This window comes from Mustela erminea, chromosome X, assembly GCF_009829155.1.
Source record: "Mustela erminea isolate mMusErm1 chromosome X, mMusErm1.Pri, whole genome shotgun sequence".
NCBI classification, from domain to species: domain Eukaryota; kingdom Metazoa; phylum Chordata; class Mammalia; order Carnivora; family Mustelidae; genus Mustela; species Mustela erminea.
Window position 1 is genome coordinate 129,415,899 of NC_045635.1, and position 21,564 is coordinate 129,437,462.

The following is a 21,564-nucleotide window of genomic DNA, read 5'->3' on the forward strand; positions in this document are numbered from 1 at the left end:
TGGAGGCTGCTGGGGTCCTCTTGTTGTCCTTTTCACCCGTCCTGGAGCCGGGAACATCCTGGAGCCGGGTCTAGCATGTGAGTGTTCTGGGGCAGAGGGGTGTGGGCAGTAGCGGCAGTGCTGGGTTTCAGGGTGCAGACATGCAGAGTTGCAACGGTGTCTGCTGTGCTGGTGGCAGTGGCTAAAGCTCAGGCAGGCACAGATCATCCATCCCTAGGCCCTGGTGGGTGGGGTGACCTGGTGCTTGGGCCCCAGGGATGATGGGGGACTGTAGGGGTGCCTCAGGCCCTGAGAAGCAGGGCGACATTAGCCACTCAAGCCCTGAGGCTGGCAGGTGCTATATTCTCAATTAGATAATAGTAATAGTTGTAAAACACGGTGAATATGCTACAAGCCACTGAATTGTGTACTTTTAAATGGTAAAAATGGTGAATTTTACCCCCAAAAAATAAACAAAAGGGATCAGACTTGACTACATTGAACACAGGAGATCTTCTCTAGGGGCTGCAGCTTCAGCTTTGTAATTAGTGATGCTCTATTAAAATTTTTTCCTCAAGGGGTGCCTGAGTGGCTCAGTGGGTTAAAGCCTCTGCCTTTGGCTCAGGTCATGATCCCGGGGTCCTGGGATCGAGCCCCGCATCGGGCTCTCTGCTCAGTGGGGAGCCTGCTTCCTCCTCTCTCTCTGCCTGCCTCTCTGCCTACTTGTGATCTCTCTGTCTGTCAAATAAATAAATAAAATCTAAAAAAAAATTTTTTTTCCTCAAGACACATAAAGCAGAGTTTTAATTTGTCTTTAGAATTTAAGTGATCACCAAAATAATCTAGAAGCTTTTCAAAATGTTGATATTTAAAATATTTTCCCCGTTTATACACTCATACACATACAGACATTTTCTCTTTGATCTAGATTTTGACAATTACAACATACTATACATACTGCTTCATAATCTTTCATAATCTTTTTTACTTGGTTCATTCATTAGTGGGAAAAATATTTATTAAGCACCTATTATAGGCCAGGAACTAGAAACTTCAGAGATATGGTGATGAATAAGATAAATGAGGTCTCTGTTCTCAGAGAGTTTGCAAATCAGATATAAAACAGATAACAAAGACATACACATGAATATAGAAGCTACTTTCAGAGATGTTTTTGGAGTTCTGTCAGGTTCTTCTTTACTCTTCTTTACTCACTTCCCACACTACTTGAAGTAAGATAACTTTCTGGGTATGTTTGTATATGAGATTGGCTTTTATTGTTTAGAAACTCTCCCATGACAGTTTATCTCCAGAAAAGCCTTCCGTGCAAGGGAGTGACTGGAACATGCGGTAGTTTCGTGTGCTATCCTCTGCAGATGACGGAGGTGGGAGCGACCTGGGTGTGGAGTGGGCTGGCACTTGTTGATAAATGGTAGTAAGGAAGCAACAATCTGTGTTGGATATAGACCAGGTCACTGTTCCTCCTGATCACAGGGCTGGTACTTTGACAGGCCTTGCACTGCTTATGAAGGGAGAGGGAAGATGGAAACTGCCAGTCCCATTTGTCCTGAAGGGTTCCCAGCAGTGTGAGGGTATGTGTACGAAGAGAGGTGGCACTGCACTCCCAAAGTCTTCTGTGGTATTTATTCAGTGTTCACAAAGCACATACTTAGTTCTACATGTTGACTGTGTCATGATCTCAGGGTCCTGGGATCGAGCCCCACATCGGGCTCTCTGCTCAGTGGGGAGCCTGCTTCCCCCCCCACCCCTGCTTGCCTCTCTGCCTGCTTGTGATCTGTCTGTCAAATAAATAAGTTAAAAAATCTTTAAAAAAAAAAGTATACTCACCACTATAGGTTAATAAACACACTTATAATTTAGGCCAATGGTAAGTAAAAGGACTTTTTAGAGGAAAGACTTTAAAGTTAGATACCTGACAAAGTATTATCATGAAAATGCTTTGCAATACTAAGATCACTTGGACCATTCAGTATTTGCACACATATGAGCATACACATGACTAGTGAAGTGATCACAGCTGTTAGTAAAAGAATAATATCAATAACTCTTGGTTTCAGCTCAGGCCCTGATCTCAGGGTCCTGGGACCAAGCCCTACGTTGGGCTCTGCGTTCAGTGCAGAATCTGCTTAGGACTCCTTCTCCTTCTCTGTCTGCCCCTCCCCGCTGCTAGCTCTCTATTTCTCAAATAAATATATAAAAACTTTAAAAAGAATAATATAAATAACTAACCTGGGTTTTCCATCGACATGAAGACAGTTTCTCCTGAGAATGGGAATAGGGTAAGTGTGTCTTCATAGACCATTTTGTGTTTGAAGGTATATCCAGAGAAGAAGACAGACAGGAAGTCAGTCTGTGCTCCAACACTTAGAATGTACCAGTATGCCACCTCATGCAAACAAACTGACAGCTGCAAATTGTCAAAAACATAGCCATTGATGCCTGCAGAAGAAAGAGGGGACAAGAGGTTTTAGCAGTATCCAGATTTACTACTTGAAGCTGTCATGAGAGGATTAGAAATAATTACATGTTATGCCCATTACCTGATTCCCAAGAAGACATAGCATTATGCTTTCAAAAAAAAGTAGATTATTAATACTTGATCAGGTCCCAAACCAAAGTGAGAGGAATCATAGACCTTGACTCTTCATAAACTAGAGGGAAGAAATCCTACGAAACATGGCATTGATTGATTTATACAACTGGAATGTCGGCTGCCAATTAGATAAATGTTAAATTTTCTCAATTTCATAACTCCAATTTGGTTTTGTAAGGGAATATCTGCATTCATAAGAAATGGACAATGAAGTACTAAGAGATAAAAGCACAACCTGTTCTCAATTAGAAAATAAGTAATAAAAGTAAGTATAGAAAGAAAACAGAATGATAAAACAAATATAGAAAAATATTAAAAATTAGTGAATCTGGGTAAAGGGTAAAGGGAGCTCACTATCCTATTCTTGCAGAACTTCTGAAAGTTTGAAGCTATTTCTAAATAAAAAGGAAAACAAAAGTAACTTTGACTTCAGTCTATAAAAGGAATTGTTTCTGAAAGCCTCTACCCTACATCTATCCATTCATCTATTCAATAAACATTTCTCTATTTTGTAGGGCGGTGGTCCACAAATCAAGTAAGCAATGCTCTAACTCTAGCTTAGTGCAACTAACTGCGAATCAAATTTTCTTGCCTTACAAAGCACTACAAGATATTATAAATCTATTGTAATTAAATCTGTGGTAATATGCAGGTATAGATGAGTATACCAATCAGAATACAGAATCCAGAAAGAGATGTAGATAAATATGGGAATTTAATATATGATGGTAAAGGCAGCATTTCAAACAGGTAGCAAAAGAGAATGAGCTACTGGTAAATGCTAATGGAAAAGATGGTTATTCATATGGAACCACAAAAGACCTCTAACAGCCAAAGCATCCGGAGAAAGAACAAAGCTGTAGTAATCACAGACATGGCATGAAAACAGACACATAGACTAAAGGAACAGAATCCAGAGCCCGGAAATAAATCCTTAAACACATGGTCAACTAATATTTGACGATGTAGTCGAGAATGCTCAGTGGGGGAGGGCCTGTGTGGCTCAGTGGGTTAAGCATCTGCCTTTGGCTCAGGTCATGATCCCAGGGGCCTGCTCAGCCGAGATTTTGTTTCTCCCTTTCTTGCCCCCACCTCATGCTCTCTGTCTCTCAAATAAATAAATAAATAAAATCTTAAAAAATGTTTAGAATAAGTTTTGTATCAACATGGATAGGACTGGAAGAGATTATGCTGAATGAAATAAGTCAAGCAGAGAGAGTCAATTATCATATGGTTTCACTTATTTGTGGAGCATAACAAATAGCATGGAGGACATGGAGAGTTAGAGAGGAGAAGGGAGTTGGGGGAAATTGGAAGGGGAGGTGAACCATGAGAGACTATGGACTCTGAAAAACAATCTGAGGGTTTTGAAGGGGCGGGGGGTGGGAGGTTGGGGGAACCAGGTGGTGGGTATTAGAGAGGGCACGGATTGCACGGAGCACTGGGTGTGGTGAAAAAATAATGAATACTGTTATGCTGAAAATAAAAAATAAATTTAAAATAAAGATCTCCTACTATTTATTTATTCATATCAATATGACCTTTTATCTTGATTAACAGTTTTCTTATGTAATTGGCTAACCCTAACCCTAACCCTAACCCAAGATAGAGATGTAGTGAAAAGAAGGGCCATCTGTATCCCAATGTTTATAGCAGCAATGACCACGGTCACCAAACTGTGGAAAGAACCAAGATGTCCTTCAATGGACGAATGGATAAGGAAGATGTGGTCCATATACACTGTGGAGTATTATGCCTCCATCGGAAAGGACGAATACCCAACTTTTGTAGCAACATGGACAGGACTGGAAGAGATTATGCTGAGTGAAATAAGTCAAGCAGAGAGAGTCAATTATCATATGGTTTCACTTATTTGTGGAGCATAACAAATAGCATGGAGGACAAGGGGAGATGGAGAGGAGAAGGGAGCTGGGGGAAATTGGAAGGGGAGGTGAACCATCAGAGACTGTGGACTCTGAAAAACAATCTGACGGTTTTGAAGGGGTGGGGGGTGTGAGGTTGGGGTACCAGGTGGTGGGTATTAGAGAGGGCACGGATTGCATGGAGCACTGGGTGTGGAGCTTAAACAGTGAATTCTGTTACACTGAAAAGAAATTAAATGAAAAGAAAGAAAGAAAGAAAGAAAGGAAAAAAGAAAGAAGATACTCAGTGAGGAAAGGGTAGTGTCTTCAATAAACGGAGTTGGGAAAACTGGATAACCACATGGAGAAGAATGAAATTGAACCCTTACATTATATCACAAACAAAATTAATTGAAATGGATTAAAGACTTAAACATAAGGCCTGAAACTGTAAAACTCCTAGAAAACATAGGGGAAAAGCTCCCTGACATTGGTTCTGGCAATGATTTTTTTGAATATGACACCAAAAGCACAAGCAACAAAGGAAAAATTAATAAGTGGGGTCATAGCAAACTAAAAAGCTTCTGCACAGGAAAAAGAAACAATCAACAGAATGCAAAGGAACCTAAGGCATAGGAGAAAATACCTGCACATCATTTATCCGATAAGGGGTTAATATCCAAAATATATAAAGAACTCTTACAACTCAACAACCACAGATCTGGTTTTGAAAAAGGGCAGAGGAACTGAATAGAATTTTTTCCAAAGAAAACATATAATTGCTCAAGAGGTACATGAAAAGGTTAGGGTTAGGTAAATAAATCAGATAAAGAAAGTCAAATACTATAGGATTCCACGTATATGTGGGATCTAAAAAAGCGAACTCAGAGAACCAGAGAGTATAATGGGTGGTTACCAGGGGCGGGGGATAGGAGAAATGGGTAGATGTTGGTTAAAGGATACAAACTTGTAGTGAGAAGATGAATAAATTCTTGGGATCTAATGTACAGCATGGTGATTATGGTTAATAATATCGTATTACACAGATGAAAGTTGCTAAGAGAGTAGATCTGAAATTTATCACTAGAAAAAAGAGATGGTAATGATGTGACATAGTGAAAGTGTCCGCTAACACTATGGTGGTAATCATTTTGCAAAATATGTGTATCAAATCAACAACTTAAACCTACACAATGTTATGTGTCGACTCTATTTCCATAATTCTGGACCATACAAAACCAATAACAACAAGAGACTTGGTGTGAATGGCAATATTTCAAGAACAATCATCTTCAAAATGAAATAGAAAAGTTCAGAAAAAATAGGAAACACAAAATAAGATCAGACCATCCATACATGCCATGCAGATGGGCTAAATGCCCCTCTTGAGAGAGAGATGGTCAAATGGATTTGAAAAAACAGAAAATCTCCTCTTCTCTAGACTCATACTGCCATACTCTTTTTTGATATAATTTACATAATTTTGTTCTTAAAAAAAAAAAGATTTTATTTATTCTTGCAAGACAGAGAGATGGTGGGGGGCAAGGGGGGGCAGAGGGAGAAGCAGGCTCCCTAAGGAGCAGGGAACTTGATGTGACCTGAGCCAAAGGCAGACGCTTAGCCATCTGAACCACCAGGCACCCCATAATTTTGTTCTAGAAACAATGTGGGAGTAAAGTGCTACAGATGTGATTAGAAATACTGAGGAAAGACCCCTAATCCGGAGTAATCAGAACATACCACTCTGTCTTGAAAACATATCACTCTCTACAGAGACATATATATGTACCTATGGTTTCCCTTTTGTGGTCATTGTTTATTTTACAAAAATGAGATAATATTACATACACTTTTTCTGCACCTACAATACATTATTCAATAATACTTCACAGAAATTGCTTTAAGTAGCTGCTCTAATTCATTCTTTTTTAAAGAGGATTTTATTTATTTATTTATTTATTTGACACAGAGAGAGAGAGAGAGAGAGTGCACACACAAGCAGGGGGAACAGCAGAGGGAGAGGGAGAGGCAGGTAGGAATGTTGGATCAAAAGTATATATACGTTTGCTGGGGCACCTGGGTGGCTGAGTTGGTTAAGCCACTACCTTTGGCTCAGGTCGTGATCCTGGAGTTCTGCAATCAAGTCCTGCAGTGGGCTCCCGGCTCTGCAGGGGGTCTGCTTCTCCCTCTGACCTTCTCTCCTCTCGGGCTCTTTCTCACACTTTCTCTCTCAAATAAATAAAATCTTTTTAAAAAAGTATATATATTTAATTCTAAAAATTTACATAGCAGGGGTACCTGGCTGGCTTCCTTGGAGAAGCATGTGACTTGATCTCAGGGCTGTGAGTTCAAGCACCATGTTGGGTGTAGACATTACTTTAAAAAATAAAAATAGAAGTTTAAGAAGTAAAATTGATTCTTATTTGGTGCACAGTTTTATGAGCTTTAGCACATATATCAATGTGTGTAATAACAAGCACAGTCAGGATACAGAACATCTCATTCGATATAGAAAACTCCTGTGATAGCCAGTGTTCTAGTCTCCATGCCTATACATTGCCTTCCCCAGAATGCCTTGTAAATGAAATAATACAGTATGTCACCTTTTGAGACTGGAAGCTAAAGGTAAAGGTGGGAAAGGATAGGTTTCCTTTTTTCCTTTCTCCCTCATTGTATTTTTCCCAGGGGATAAAAATGGCATGGACCTCAAAACTTACCCAAATAAATCCCCCCAAAACTGAGTTTCCAAAAAGTTATGGTTTCTTAATTCCTCATAGAAAGGGGGAGGGTGGGGTGCCTAGGTGGCTCAGTCAGTTAAGCATCTGCCTTCGGTTCAGGTCATGATATCCAGGTCCTGGGATCGAGCCCCACGTCGGACTTGCTGCTCAGTAGGGAGTCTGCTTCTTTCTCTCTCTCTCTCTGCCCCCTGCCCTTCAACATTGCTCATTTTCTCACTCTCTTTCAAATAAATAAACAAAATCTTGAAAGAGAAAGAGGGGAAGGAACTTGTGGGAAGGAAGTCCCTGGTTTGGGGGGAGACTCCCCTAGTTTGGTGGGACAACCCCCATGTCGAATGGCTGGCCCAAATGGAAGAAGCTTGGGGCTAGAGCATTCAAAACCTCCTCACACCCAGTTTTATCGAAACCAAAAAATTTCTCCCCCACCTCACAAAACACAAACACATGCATACGTATATGTATTTGTTCTTTCTTACAAAGCAAACAAAAATTCGAAGGCATTAAGCTTTAAAGTGAATCTAGAACAAGGGAATGTGAAGTTCCCTCCTGCTCCTCTTTTACTGTGGGGTTAACTGGTACAAGTCCAGCAGAGGAACCTGCCCCAAGGGGATGGCAGAGGAAAAGGACACAAAGGAGCAAAGGATGGGGATGTCCCCCAAGCCGACCAGCAGCCAAGCAGCAGACATGGGCATGATGCCAGTGAGGACACATCACTTGGAATTTTCCAGTTGGGATGGGAAGTGGGTAAGAGGCATTCTCGTGTAGTCTTCAGCCAATTTCAAGTCAAGTCAGGACAAGGAAAACAGGGGGATGAGTGCAGTGTGTGGAAAGGAGAGACTGGATCTTCTGGGGCCCTGTGGTCAGAAGGAGCGCTGCTTACTCAGCTCCTGGACAAAGAGTTCAAGGACTTCCTCATCACTGGAGCTGGGTGCAGAGGGCCGAACCTCAGAAGTGGCAAATGAAGAAGAGGACCTCACCCTTGGCAACAAGCATATGCTGCTCTCACAGGGTGTGCCTACAGTTTCACTTGGGGCTGGGACTCTAGCCTCCGGCTCGTCCCGGCTGGTCACTTCAGCCATTTCTCCCCTCCAGGCAGTGCTCCAAGGGCAGGCTGCATGACCACGGGTGAGTGCTTCTGGGGTACCCCCGGCTCAAGGCTCAAGTTGTCTGTTTCCAAGTTTTACCAATGATGGATAGAGTGTCCATAAACCTTCCCAGGCAGGTTTTTGTGTGGACATAAGTTTTCATTTTTCTCGGGAAAATATCCAGGAGTGGTCCTGCCGGATCATATGTTAAGTATATGTTTAACTGTCTCCCACCAGCACTGGGAAGGCTCCTACTGCATATTTAATTTAGACATTTTATCTCAGCTATTAAAATAGGCATGGAAGGACATCTCACTGAGGCTTTTTAAGCCAGGTGTGGAACCCATTGTGGGGCTTGAACTCACAACCTTGAGATTAAGACCCGAGTGGAGATCAAGAGTCAGATGCTTAACTGACTGAGCCACCCAGGTGTCCCCTCAAGCAATTCCTTATGTTTAGTGTCCTTTCAGTACTTCTTTGCCTTCCATATATCTTCTTTGGTGATGTGTCTGTTCAAATCTTTTGCCCATTTTTAGTTTTAACTGCTGAGCCTGAGCATTCAGATACGAGATTTGCAAATATTTTCCACTCATCTGGGACTTTTCATTCTCTTTAACTTTTCATTCTCTTTATCTTTTGTACAGTAAGTTTTAAATTTTGATGAAATTCAATTTATCAATATTTTCTTTCTATGGATTTTGATTTTGATGTCATTAATCGGAAGTCTTCTTCTAGCTCTAGGTCATGGTTTTACATTGTACACTTAGATCTATGATCCATTTTCAGTTAATCTTTGCTAAGGTGTGAGATTTAGGTCAAGGTTCATTTTTTTTTCATATGGATGACCAATTATTTTAAAACTATTTGTTGAAAAGGCTATCCTTTCTCCACTGAATTGTGTTTCCATCTTTGCCAAAAACGAAGCAGCCATGTACGTGTGGGTCTATCGCTACACTATTCTGTGTCCTTGATCTTTGTCAATATAATGCTATCTTGATTGCTGTAGCTTTATAGACAGTCTTAAAATCAGATAGTATGAGTCCTCCAACTTAATTTTTCTTTTTCAAAATTGTTTTGGCTTATTCTAGTTTCTCTGCCTTTCCATATAAATCTTATAATATGCTTTTCTCTATCAAATTTTACTAAGATTTTACTTGCTGAGATTTTACTAAGAATTGCATTAAATTTATAGCTGACCTTCACTCTACTTCTTCAATCTGTGATCACTGTATCTCTCCACATTATGTCTTAAATTTTCTTGCAACAATGTTTTACAATTTTTCGTGTGCAAATGTTGTACATTTGTTAGATTTATGCCTATTTTAGCTATTACAATTGGTATTTTCGTAATTGTGTTTCCAGTAGCTTGTTGTTGGAGCATAGAAATATGACGGACTTTTGTATGTTCATCTTGTATTCTGCAATGAAGCTAAACTCACTTATTAGTTCTACGAGTTTTCTTGTCAAGTTCTTGAGATTTTCTATGCAATAAACATGTCATATTTGGTTTCATTTCCTCACTTTAGTATGAATGCTTTTTAAAACTTTCTAGCTTCCTTCCCCAATTTACCTGCTGGCAACTACTTTTCAGGGTTCTCAGATAGCTACTTCATGTGTTCTGTTAGAAATTTTTAGGCATTCGGTGGGTTTAATGGTTTCAATCATACTGGTTTCAAAATGCTGTACTAGTTATCCAGTAGCATGGTACTGTAGTGAGATTGAACATTTTTGAAAAGATTTATATCGTTATTTTAGGGGTGGGAAGAAGGGGCAGACTGTGCACTGAGCCCAGGCTCCACACCTAACACAGAGCCCGATGCAGAGCTTCATCTCATGACCCTGAGATCATGACCTGAGCTGAAATCAAGACTTGGATGCTCAGCTGAGACTGAGACACCCAGGTGCCCCTACGACTGGTGTTTTTATAAATATAAATAAATAAATAAATATATATATATATATATATATATACATATATATATATATGAATTTGTGGAGGGGAAGCAAGATGGCAGAAGAACAGGGAATCTCATTTCATCTGGTCCCTTTAATTTAACTATCAAATCATTCTGAACACCTATGAATTGAATCTGAGATATAAGAAAAGAACGGCTGGAATTCTACCAATAAAAAACCGACCAGTTTTTGCAAGATAGGGGTTGTGGAGAAGTGAATCTGAGCCAACATACCGAAAAATAAACCACAGGGCAGGAGGGAGCCTCCATCACCCAGCTACCGGAAAGTGATCCAGCAGTGGACTGCAAAATCAGAACCTTTAGAGGTCTGCTCCGGTTAGGGACTTCCCTGCCTGAAAGGCACTCAGGTGGTAAAGTGGGGCAGAATCCTAGGTGGGACTGTGTGGTCTCAGGATCCCAGTGGTCACAGAAAGAACAGGGTTGCCTGAGCTGGCAGAGTTCCCAAGCATTGCAGCAGGCAACCAGTTACGGCCAATGCTTGGGTTGCCATAAAACATGAACCACTGCAGGATCCGGCGATTTGCCTCTGTGTGCAGGACTTGCAAAGGGCAGAAACCCTGCCACCCTCTGCCTTTCCCTGGGAGGGTGTGTGCAGGTGCACACTGCAGGAGTCTGTAGACTTTGGCACACAGAAGTGAAGACTGCTTATTCCTGAGGGTTTACTGATGAGAGGGGACCACGATTTTTCAGGTCTGGGGTTGGAGATCAGGAAGCGGCCATTTTTACATTTATCCTCTAAAGAGGCACAGAAAGCCTTCAGGGAACAAAAGCCACAAAGAGCAATCTGGAGCAGCTCTCACTGAGCACTGACAAGGGTAGTGCAACTCCGCCCAGGCAAGGACACCAGAGAATCAGCACAACAGGCCCCTCCCCTAGAAGACCAGCTGGAACAACAGGCAACACCAAGTTCACAGAGCACACAGGACTACAAAACTCCAGTGCCAGGGGAGAACAGTACACAGAATTTGAGGTTTATTCTCATTATACCTTTATCTTTCAGTTTAAAATTTTCCATTGTTTTTTCTTACACTATTGGTGGGAATACAAGCTGGTGCAGCCACTCTGGAAAACAGTACAGAGGTTCCTCAGAAAGCTGAAAATATAGCTACTCAGCCATCACAAAATGAACTCTTGCCATTTGCACCGACACAGATGGAACTAGAGGGTATTATGCTGAGTGAAATGAGTCAAGCAGAGAAAGACAACCATCATATGGCTTCGCTCATATGTGGACTATAAGAAGTAAGAAGCAGTGCAAAGCATAGGGGAAGGGAGGGAAAACTGAACTGGAACTCATTAGAGAGGGAGACAAACCATAAGAGACTCTTAATCACAGGAAAGAAACAGGGTTGGTGGAAGGGAGTGGGGAGAGGGAGAGGTAACGATGGTGGGCATGAAGGAGGGTGCGGGACGTCATGAACACTGGGTATTATATGAATTGATGAGCACTATGTCTGAAACCAATGAGATACTCTATGGTGGCCAGTTGAATTTAAACTTAAGTAAAGCATATGAAATTTATACCCAGACATGTACATGCACAGAGGAAAGACCATGTGAGGACACAGAAAGTGGCTATCTATAAGCCAACGAAAGAGGCCTCAGAGGAGACCAATCCTGCTGAATCTTGATCTCAGACTTTTAGCTTCCAGAACTGTGAGGAAGTAAATCTCTGCTGTTGAAGCCACCCATTGCTTGGTACTATGTTATGGCAGGCCTAGCAGACTAAGACTACATATGTGTGTGTGTGTGTGTGTGTGTGTGTGTGTGTGTGTGTTTATGATTATATAATCATGTAGAAAATTTTAACATGGGTTAACACTGGACATGAAAAGGTTAGTGGAAGGTGTAACATGGAAGGAAACAGAGAGATAAAAGGGAGGAGGCAGCCAAGTAGACACAAAAAAATCATGTTGTACACCTTAAATATATACAATTTTTATTTGTCAGTAAAGCTGGGGAAAAGGTGTGTTTTTTTAATGTACAGTGTGTTGATTAATTTGACTTGAGTTGCTATAGTTGGCAATTGGTTTATATGTGTAAAATTGCATTCCCTTTGTATTTTATGTGTAACTTACCAATTGAGTGCATTTAAAAGCATTTTTATTTTTATTTATTTTTAAAAAAGATTTTATTTATTTATCTGACAAACAGAGATCACAAGCAGGCAGACAGGCAGGCAGAGAGAGAGGAGGAAGCAGGCTCCCCGCTGAGTAGAGAGCTCGATGTGGTGCTCGATCCCAGGACCCCGGGATCATGACCTAAGCCGAAGGCAGAGGCTTTAATCTACTGAGCCACCCAGGAGTCCCTTAAAAGAATTTTAAAAAAGATTTTAGTTGAACACCCAATAAGCAGTTCAAACTTACAACTGTGAGTTTAAGAGTTGCACATTCTACCAACTGAGCCAGCTAGGAACCCCGAGTGCATTTTATATCAGGGATGGACTATGCGTATTTGGGTAAATGAAAGTTGTGTCTCATTTTATTTACCCTTTGAAATGCCTTCTAAAAGAAAAAAAATATATGCAGTATATGATTATATTTAAGCCTTTAAATAAAACTGTACACATTCATATATATCAATTTTTATTTATTTTATTTTTTAAAAATGATTTTATTTATTTATTTGACAGAGAGAGAGAGGGAACACAAGCAGGGGGAGTGGGAGAGGGAGAAGCAGATGCCTGGCTGAGCAGGGAGCCCGATGCGGGGCTTGATCCCAGGAGCCTGGGATCATGACCCGAGCCGAAGGCAGACGCCCAATGACTGAGCCACCCAGGTGCCCCTAATTTTTAAAAGATTTATTTATTTGAGAGAGAGTGAGAGAGAGAGCTTGTATACAGGGAAGGGGCAGAGGCAAAGGGAGAGAGAATCTCAAGCACAGTCCCTGCTGAGCACGGAGCCGGACACAGGACCCTATCCCGTGACCTAACTGGAAACCAAGAGTCAGATGCTTAACTGACTTCGCCACGCAGGAGTCCCCAGGTAACAGTTTTTAAGGAAATAGGACTGTCGCACAGCATGTGAGTTAATGCGTCACCTGCACTCGAGCTCGGCTTTACTTACTGTGCATGATGTTAGAGACCTGGAAGTCTGGGTCACGGTGCCGGGCAGCGTCTGTGCTGGGGAGGAAACGCTGCATATTCTCTGTGAGGTACCAGCTCCGATTCTCATCAAATACAGAAAACAGGATGACATTTCTCTTGTCTGACATCATCTGTTAATGACACATATTGAAAGAAAGAAATGCTATCAGTATTGTTGCCTAAGAATTAGTAGTCTGCGTGGAAACGATTAATAAATACTGAATAAATACTGAATCCCTCAGTTAGGTTCCTATTTCCCCGACGCGCCACTGTTACACACGTAACGGGGCGGGGGATGTAGGCGTGGCTGCTATCAGCAGTGACTAACCCTTTAGAGCAAACGTGGCCTCAGGGCGAGAGGGTGACTGGACCCACTAAACCTAGTTTCTTCTGGATCCAAGGCCATATGCTGGCGGATTTTCTGGTACACTCTGTAGCCTTATTCCCTCCATGTTCAGATTATAGGACTTTCATTCTTTAAAGACCCAAGTGATTACTCAGTGTTTTTCTTGAACAAGTTAGTCAAGTCAAGTAAGATTAATGCCTTTCCTAAACTTCGATCTAGCAAGAGCCCTTCCTATCTATAGCTTCCTATCCTATAGCTCCCAATCTATAAAAAATTAAAAACAGAAAACAGAAATCAAATAACAAGTTAAGATGGGCCATGAAATGTTAACTAACACTAATATCTAAAGTTTTCTGTTAAAAAAGTTTAAAGTTCTTTTTAAAAGAGAAGTTTATGCATGAACCAAAGTTATGAGTTAGTTACTTGCTAATTGATTCTGTTAAGACTTAATGTATAAGCTTCACTAATATGCATAAATTTCAGTTTGCATAACCTGGCACTACAGAAACCAAAATGTTGAAGAGAGGACATTAAAAAATATAGAGTTACATTTCAGTCCTCTTCCAAAAAATTGGTGGAAAAACTATAATTAGGAAAAATTTGTCAGGAAAGATACTTTCCCAAGTTTATGCTTTTGGGGTTTGCATGCGACAGGTTTTAAAATTCACATGCTTTACTCTCTAACCCAAGGAAATGTTCTCAGACTAGTAAAGATCCTATGTAATAAATAACCAAACTGACATGTGGTCCAGCCTCAGCAATACAGCCATGAGTCATTCTGATCTAAGCAATGAGCTTCTGCAAAGCAGTAGGCTTCTTCCTTTTTTAAAAAAAGATTTTGTTTTTTTGTTTTGATGGGGGAATGGCAGAAAGAGAAGGAGAGAGAGAGTCCTAGCAGACTCTGCATGAAGCACAGAGCCTGACATGGGGATTGATCTCACAACCCTGAAATCATGACCTGAACCAAAGTCAAGAGTTGGATGCTTAACCAACTGTGCCACCCAGGCTTTCCTTATGCAGAGAATTTAGCTTTCTTTTCTCAAAGCAGCATAAGTGGTCTAAATTCTTTAAACATTTCTGAAATATTTTATATCTTTCCCTGTATTTTTCTCAACGAATCCTTACTGAATTCCCACTACATGCCAAGCACTGTGCTGGATGCTGCAGATATGTTCATTCTGAGGTGTCTCTGAGTCACCCATCATGAGACATCAAGGGAGAAGTCTAGACTCTGACACAGATGCATGGGTCATCTAAAAATGAGTAGTAGTTCAGCATGTAAAAACAAGCAAGATCAGTTACAGAAAGTGGAATTTTAAATTTTTTAAGTTTTAGTTATAATATAAGTAATTGCTACATCCAATGAGGGGCTTGAACTCATGACCCCAAGATCAAGAGTCACATGCTCCTCCAACTGAGCCAGCCAGGCACCCCAGAAAGTGAAATTTTAGACTGTAAATGAGTATTAGAGAAATATAATAGGACAGCCTCCCCTTTCTATCCAGCAGGCAAGTTTATTAAACCTAACTAAATTCAGAAACAGCTGTGAGAAACCCAGTTTGTTTCTTTTATTGGCCAATACTGCAGACTACTAAATTTTCTGCAGACCACAGGGGGGCATTACACTGAGAAAGTATAGGAAATAGCTGGAAGTTCATATGCGGCATCAGTCCATCAAACCCAGAACTTGGTAAGACAAGAACCCACCTGGTTTCCTCTTTGATCTACAGATTCTTTGTAGCAGATGAGGAGAGGGCCAATGAGTCCTGAAGCTAGATCTCTCTCCAGATTAATGAAGCTTGAGTAATATCGGGTCAGGCACCGAGGATCCGATTTCGTTGGCCCATCTTCTACAGTCACTGTCCATTTATACTTGAATATCTCTCCTGGCAGAATTGGCATATCTTTCAAATGTTTCACACCTACCCACGCCCAAAGCACAAAACACCATGATTCGAGTGTAACAAGCCACATATTGGTAAATTAGATAAATTGGTAGATTAGAGTGTAACAAGCCACATATTGGTAAATTAAATTGGTAGATTAGAGTGTAACAAGCCACATATTGCTAAGTCGTGTTGTTATTTCAAGGGCTTTACAAATTTATATGTACATGTGAGGCTTCTCAATAAATTGAAACTAAATTTGCACCTATTATAAGTTGAAGATTCCCACATTGTTTTTCAGTTAAAGTGTGTCGAGGACTTCAAGTTGTATTACAAAGCTGTAGTGATCAAAACAGTATGGTTCCAGCATAAAAACAGATACATAAATCAATGGAACAGAATAGAGAGCCCAGAAATGAACCCTCATCTCTATGTTCAGCTAATCTTCAACAAAGCAGGAAAGAATATGCAATGGGAAAAAGACAGTCCCTTCAACAAACAGTGTTGAGAAAACTGGATGGCAAGCATGCAGAAGGATGAGACTGGACCACTTTCTTACACCACACACAAAAATAGACTCAAAATGGATGAAAGACCTCAGTGTGAGACAGGAATCCATCAAAATCCTAGAGGAGAACACAGGCAGCAACCTCTTGGACCTCAGCTGCAGCAACTTCTGGTTATATACATCTCCAAAGGCAAGGGAAACAAAGGCAAAATGAACCATTAGGACTTCATCAAGATAAAAAGCTTTTGCAGAAGAGAAAAGTCCAAGATGGTGGAGACGTAGGAGTCCTCAATTTCGTCTGGTCCCAGGAATTCAGCTAGATAGCTATCAAACCTTTCTGAACACCTGTGAACTCAACCCGAGAGTGAAGGAAAGAATAGCTGCAACTCTACAAACAGAAGAGCAACCACTTTCTGCAAGTAGGGGGTGCAGAGAACTGAATCCGAGATGATATTTAGGAAGACCAACTGTAGGGGTGTGGGGTGCAGGCAGGGAGCCTCTGTCAACCAGCTCCTGGCAAGTGATAGACCAGTGGAGGACAAAATCAGAACTTTTAGAAGTGTGCTCCACTGAGAGATGTGTGACCCCTGCAGGCTCACAGGAAGACTGGGGGTGCCTGAGTGTGGCAGAGCTCCCAGGTATTGGACCGGGGAAGCCGGCTACAGAGATGGAGCTGAGGAGTGGGCTGCAGGAGTTTGTTGGGTTTGGAGACTCCAAACGGGGTCATGTGCCACAGGTAGAAATGCTCGGTCACAGGCCTAGTGAGCACAGAGTCTGGACAGAGGCCAGGGAGACACAAATGAGGATTGATTGCTTTTCTGTGAGGGCACATTGAGGAGTGGGGCCCTGAGCTCTCAGCTCCAGTGCCAGTGATTGGGAGGCCACCATCTTCATTCCCGTCCTCCAAAGCTGTATGGAAAGCGTTCAGAGAAAAAAACTACCTAAAGCGAACCTGCGCAGAGTACTCAGCTCGGCCCCAGGCAAAGACATTTGAGAATCAACAACAGGCCCCTCCCCCAGAAGATCAGCAAGAACATCCAGCCAAGAACAACTGTACTGACTGATGAGAACTGCAAAACTTCAGAACTATGGGAATACAGCACCTAGAATTCATGACTTTTCCTTCCATGATTCTTTAGTCTTTCAAAGTTAATTTATTTTCTTTCCTTTTTGAGCCAATTTCTTATCTTATCAACTCCTTTTAAAATCTTTTTTAATTTTCATTTTTACAGTTACATTTTATCCCTTCATTGTATTTAATCTTATTTTTTTTGTATATATATATGTGTGTATGTGTGTGTGTGTGTGTGTGTGTGTGTGTCTATATTATATGTAAAAGTTTTTCTTTCTTTACAATTTTGTGATGCAATTTCTTCTAACAGACCAAAATATACCTAAAATCTAGTATATGGCTCTGTTCTATTCATCTGTCTGGTCATATTCTGCTTTTTGTTGTTGTTTTTTCTTTTTCTGCATCTTTTTTCTGTTTTGTTAAAGTCTTTTTAAATTTTCATCTTTATAGTCACAGTCTGTCCTTTCAATGTATTTAATTTTATTTTAATATGTATAAGTTTTTCTTTCTTTATGATTTTGGGATGCAGTTTCTTCTAACAAACTGACCAAAATATACTCAGGAGATAGTGTATTGCTCTGCTCTGCTCTTATAATGCTTCCTTTTTGGTTGTTGGGTTTTTTTTTCTTATCTTTTAATTTCCATTTTTACAGTTATATTCTATCCTTTCATTGTATTTAACTCTCTTTTTATACATATATAAGATTTTCTTTCTTTATAGTTTTGGGATCTAGTTTTCTAACAAATAGACCAAAATACACACAGGGTCTGAGATATTGCTCTATTCTGTTCACCTGTCTAATTATATTCTCTCTCTTTCTCTCCCTCTTTTTTATTTCAGTTTCGGGTCTCTTCTGATTTGTTTAGTGTATATTTCTCAGGGGTTGTTGTTGCCATTTTAGTATTTTGTTCTCTTGCTCATCTATTCTAATCTGGATAGAATGACAAGATGAAAAAACTCACCTCAGAAAAAGAACAAGAGGCAGTATGGACTGCCAGGGACCTAATCAGTATGGATATAAGTAAGATGTCAGAACTACAGTTCAGAATAATGGTTATAAAGATACTAGCTGGGCTTGAAAAAAGCATAGAAGACACTAGAGAATCCCTCCCTGGAGAAATAAAAGAATGAAAACATAATCAGATCAAAATTTAAAAGGCTATAAATGAGATGCAATAAAAAATGGAGGCTCTAACTGCTAGGATAAATGAGGCAGAAGAGAGAATTAGTGATATAGAAGACTAAATGATGGAAAAAAAAGAGGCTGAGAAAAAGAGAGACAACTACTGGATCACAGGGGGAGAATTCAAGAAATAAGTGATACCATAAAGTGAAAAAATATTAGAATATTTGAGATCCCAGAAGAAGAGGAAAGAGAGCAGGGACAGAAGGTATATTTGGAGCAAATTATAGCAGAGAACTTCCCTAATCTGGGAAAGGAAACATGCATTAAAATCCAGAAGACAGAGAATCCTATTCAAAATCAATGAAAATAGGTCAATGCTCTGACAGATAATAGTGAAACTTAAAAATCTCAGAGACAGAAAATCCTGAAAGCAGCTTGGGACAAGAGGTCCTTTTATTTTTTTAAAAGAATTTATTTACGTGACACGAAGAGAGACAGCCAGAGAGGGAATACAAGCAGGGCAGTGGGAAAAGAAGAAGCAGGTCTCCCGCTGAGCAGGGAGCCCAATGCAGGGCTCGATCCCAGGACCCTGGGATCATGACCTGAGCCAAAGGCAGACGCCTAACAACTGCACCACTCAGGTGCCCCAGGACAAGAGGTCCCTAACCTACAATGGTAGAAACATTATATTGGCAGCAGAACAATCCATAGAGACCTGGCAGGCCAGAAAGGACTGGAATGATATATTCAGGGTCCGAAATGAGAAAAATAAGCAGCCAAGAATACTTTACCCAGCAAGGCTGCCATTCAGAATAGAAGGAAAGATAAAGATCTTCCAGGACAAAAAGAAACTAAAAAAACTTGTGATCATTAAACCAGCCCCACAAGAAGTAAAAAAGGGATCCTATAAGCAAAAAGAGAGCCCCAAAACAACACAGACCAGAAAGGAACAGAGACACTATACAGAAACAGTGACTTTATAGGTAATACAATGGCACTAAATTCATGTCTTTCAATAGTTACTCTGAATGTAAATGAGCCAATCAAAATACAAAGGGTATCAGATTGGATAAAAAAGCAAGACCCATCCATATGCTGTTGGTAAGGGACTCATTTTAGATCCAAAGACACCTCCAAATTGAGAGTGAGGGGGTGGAGAACCATTTATCATGCTAATGGACATCAAAAGGAAGCTGGAAAGCAATCCTTCTACTTAAACCAAAGACTGTAATAAGAGATGATGAAGGCTATTATATCATAATTAAATGGTCTATCTAACAAGAAGTCCTAACAGTCGTAAATATGCCCCTAATATGGGAGCAGCCAACTATATAAACTAATTAATAACAAAATTAAAGAAACACAATGATAATAATACAATAATAGTAGGGGACTTTAATATCCCATTCACTGAAATGGACAGATAATCTAACCAGAAGATCAATAAGGAAATAAGGGCTTTCAATGACACACTGGACCAGATGGACTTCATAGACACATTCAGAGCATTCCATCCTAAAGCAACAGAATACAGTCTTCTCAAGTGTAGATGGAATATTCTCCAGAACAGATCACATACTGGGTCACAAATCAGGTCTCAACTGGTACCAAAAGTCTGGGATCATTCCCTGCATATTTTCAGGCCACAATGCTTTGAAACTTGAACTCAATCACAAGAGGAACTTTGGAAAGAGCTCAAATACATGGAGGCTAAAGAGAATCCCACTAAAGCATGAATAGGTCAATCAGGAAATTAAGGAAGAATTTTAAAAAATCATGGAAACAAATGAAAATGAAAATGTAACTGTTCAAAACCTTCAGGATATAACAAAGTTGGTCCTAAGAAGGAATGATATAGCAATAGAAGCCTTTCTCAAAAAAATGAGAAAGATCTCAAATATACAAGCTAAACATACACCTAAAAGAGCTAAGGAAAGAACAGCAAATAAAGCCTAAACCCAGCAGGAGAAGAGAAATAATAAATATTAGAACAGAAATCAATGAAATAGAAACAAAAGAACAGTAGACAGATCAATGAAACTAGGAGCTGGTTCTTTGAAAGAATTAATAAGATTGATAACCACCTGGCCAGACTTACCAAAAGGAAAAGGGAAAGGACCCAAATTAATAAAATCATGAATGAAAGAGGGAAGATCATAACCAACCCCAAAGAAAAAAAAATAATTTTAAGAACATATTATGAGCAACTATATGCCAACAAGTTAGGCAATATGGAAGAAATGGATACATTCCCAGAAACATACAAACTACCAAAACTGAAACAGGAAGACACAGAAAATCTGAACAGACCCAGAACTAGAAAGGAAATTGAAGCAGTAATCAAAAATATCCCAGTAAATAAGGCCCAGGGCCAGAAGGCTTCCCAGGCAATTCTACCAAACATTTAAAGAATAACTAATACCTATTCTTCTGAAGTTGTTTCAAAAAACAGAAATAGAAGGAAAACTTTCAGACTCTATGAGGTCAGCATTACCTTGATCCCAAAAGCAGACAAAGACCCCACCAAAAAAGAGAATTACAGACCAATATCCCTGATGAACATGGATACAAAAATTCTCATTAAAATACTAGCCAACAGGATCCAATAGCACACTCAAAGCATTATACACCATGACCAAGTGGGATTTGGGGTGCAAGGCTGCAAGGCTGGTTCAACATCCAGAATCAATCATTGTGATACATTACATAAATAAAAGAAAGGACAAAAACCATGTGATCCTCTCAACAGATGCAGTAAAAGCACTTGACAAAGTACAGCATCCTTTCTTGATTAAAACTCTCCGTAGTATAGGGATAGGGGGAACATACCTTAATATCATAAAATCCATATATGAAAAGCAAAAACAAACAAACCAAAAAACCCAGACACATGAACTACTGGACTTCATCAAGGTAAAAAGCTTTTATACAGCAAAGGAAATAGTCAACAAAACCAAAAGACAACCAACAGAATGGGAGAAGATATTTGCAAATGAAATATCAGATAAAGGACTAGTATCCAAGATCCACAAAGAACTTATCAAACTCAACACCCAAAGAGCAAATAATCCTATCAAGAAATGGGCAGAAGACATGAACAGACAGTTCTGCAAAGAAGACATCCAGATGGCCAACAGACACATGAAAAAGTGCTCCACATCACTCGGCATCAGGGAAATACAAATCAAAACCACAATGAGATACCACCTCACACCAGTCAGAATGGGTAAAATTAACAAGTCAGGAAACAACAGATGTTGGCGAGGATTCAGAGAAAGGGGAACCC

At 40.2% G+C, this 21,564-nt stretch overlaps 1 protein-coding gene across 2 annotated transcripts in view; it reads right to left on the reverse strand.

The window, feature by feature from the left end:
- The window catches only part of F8 (coagulation factor VIII), a 110,654-nt gene that overhangs the window by 46,090 nt on the left and 43,000 nt on the right, over window positions 1-21,564 (reverse strand). For both annotated transcript variants that reach the window (XM_032330388.1, XM_032330387.1), the window contains exons 11-13: window positions 15,393-15,607; window positions 13,320-13,470; window positions 2,230-2,439 (exon numbers count right to left, since the gene is read on the reverse strand). In XM_032330388.1, coding sequence (XP_032186279.1) covers window positions 2,230-2,439; window positions 13,320-13,470; window positions 15,393-15,607 — 576 coding nt within the window. The remainder of the gene's footprint in view (window positions 1-2,229; window positions 2,440-13,319; window positions 13,471-15,392; window positions 15,608-21,564) is intronic.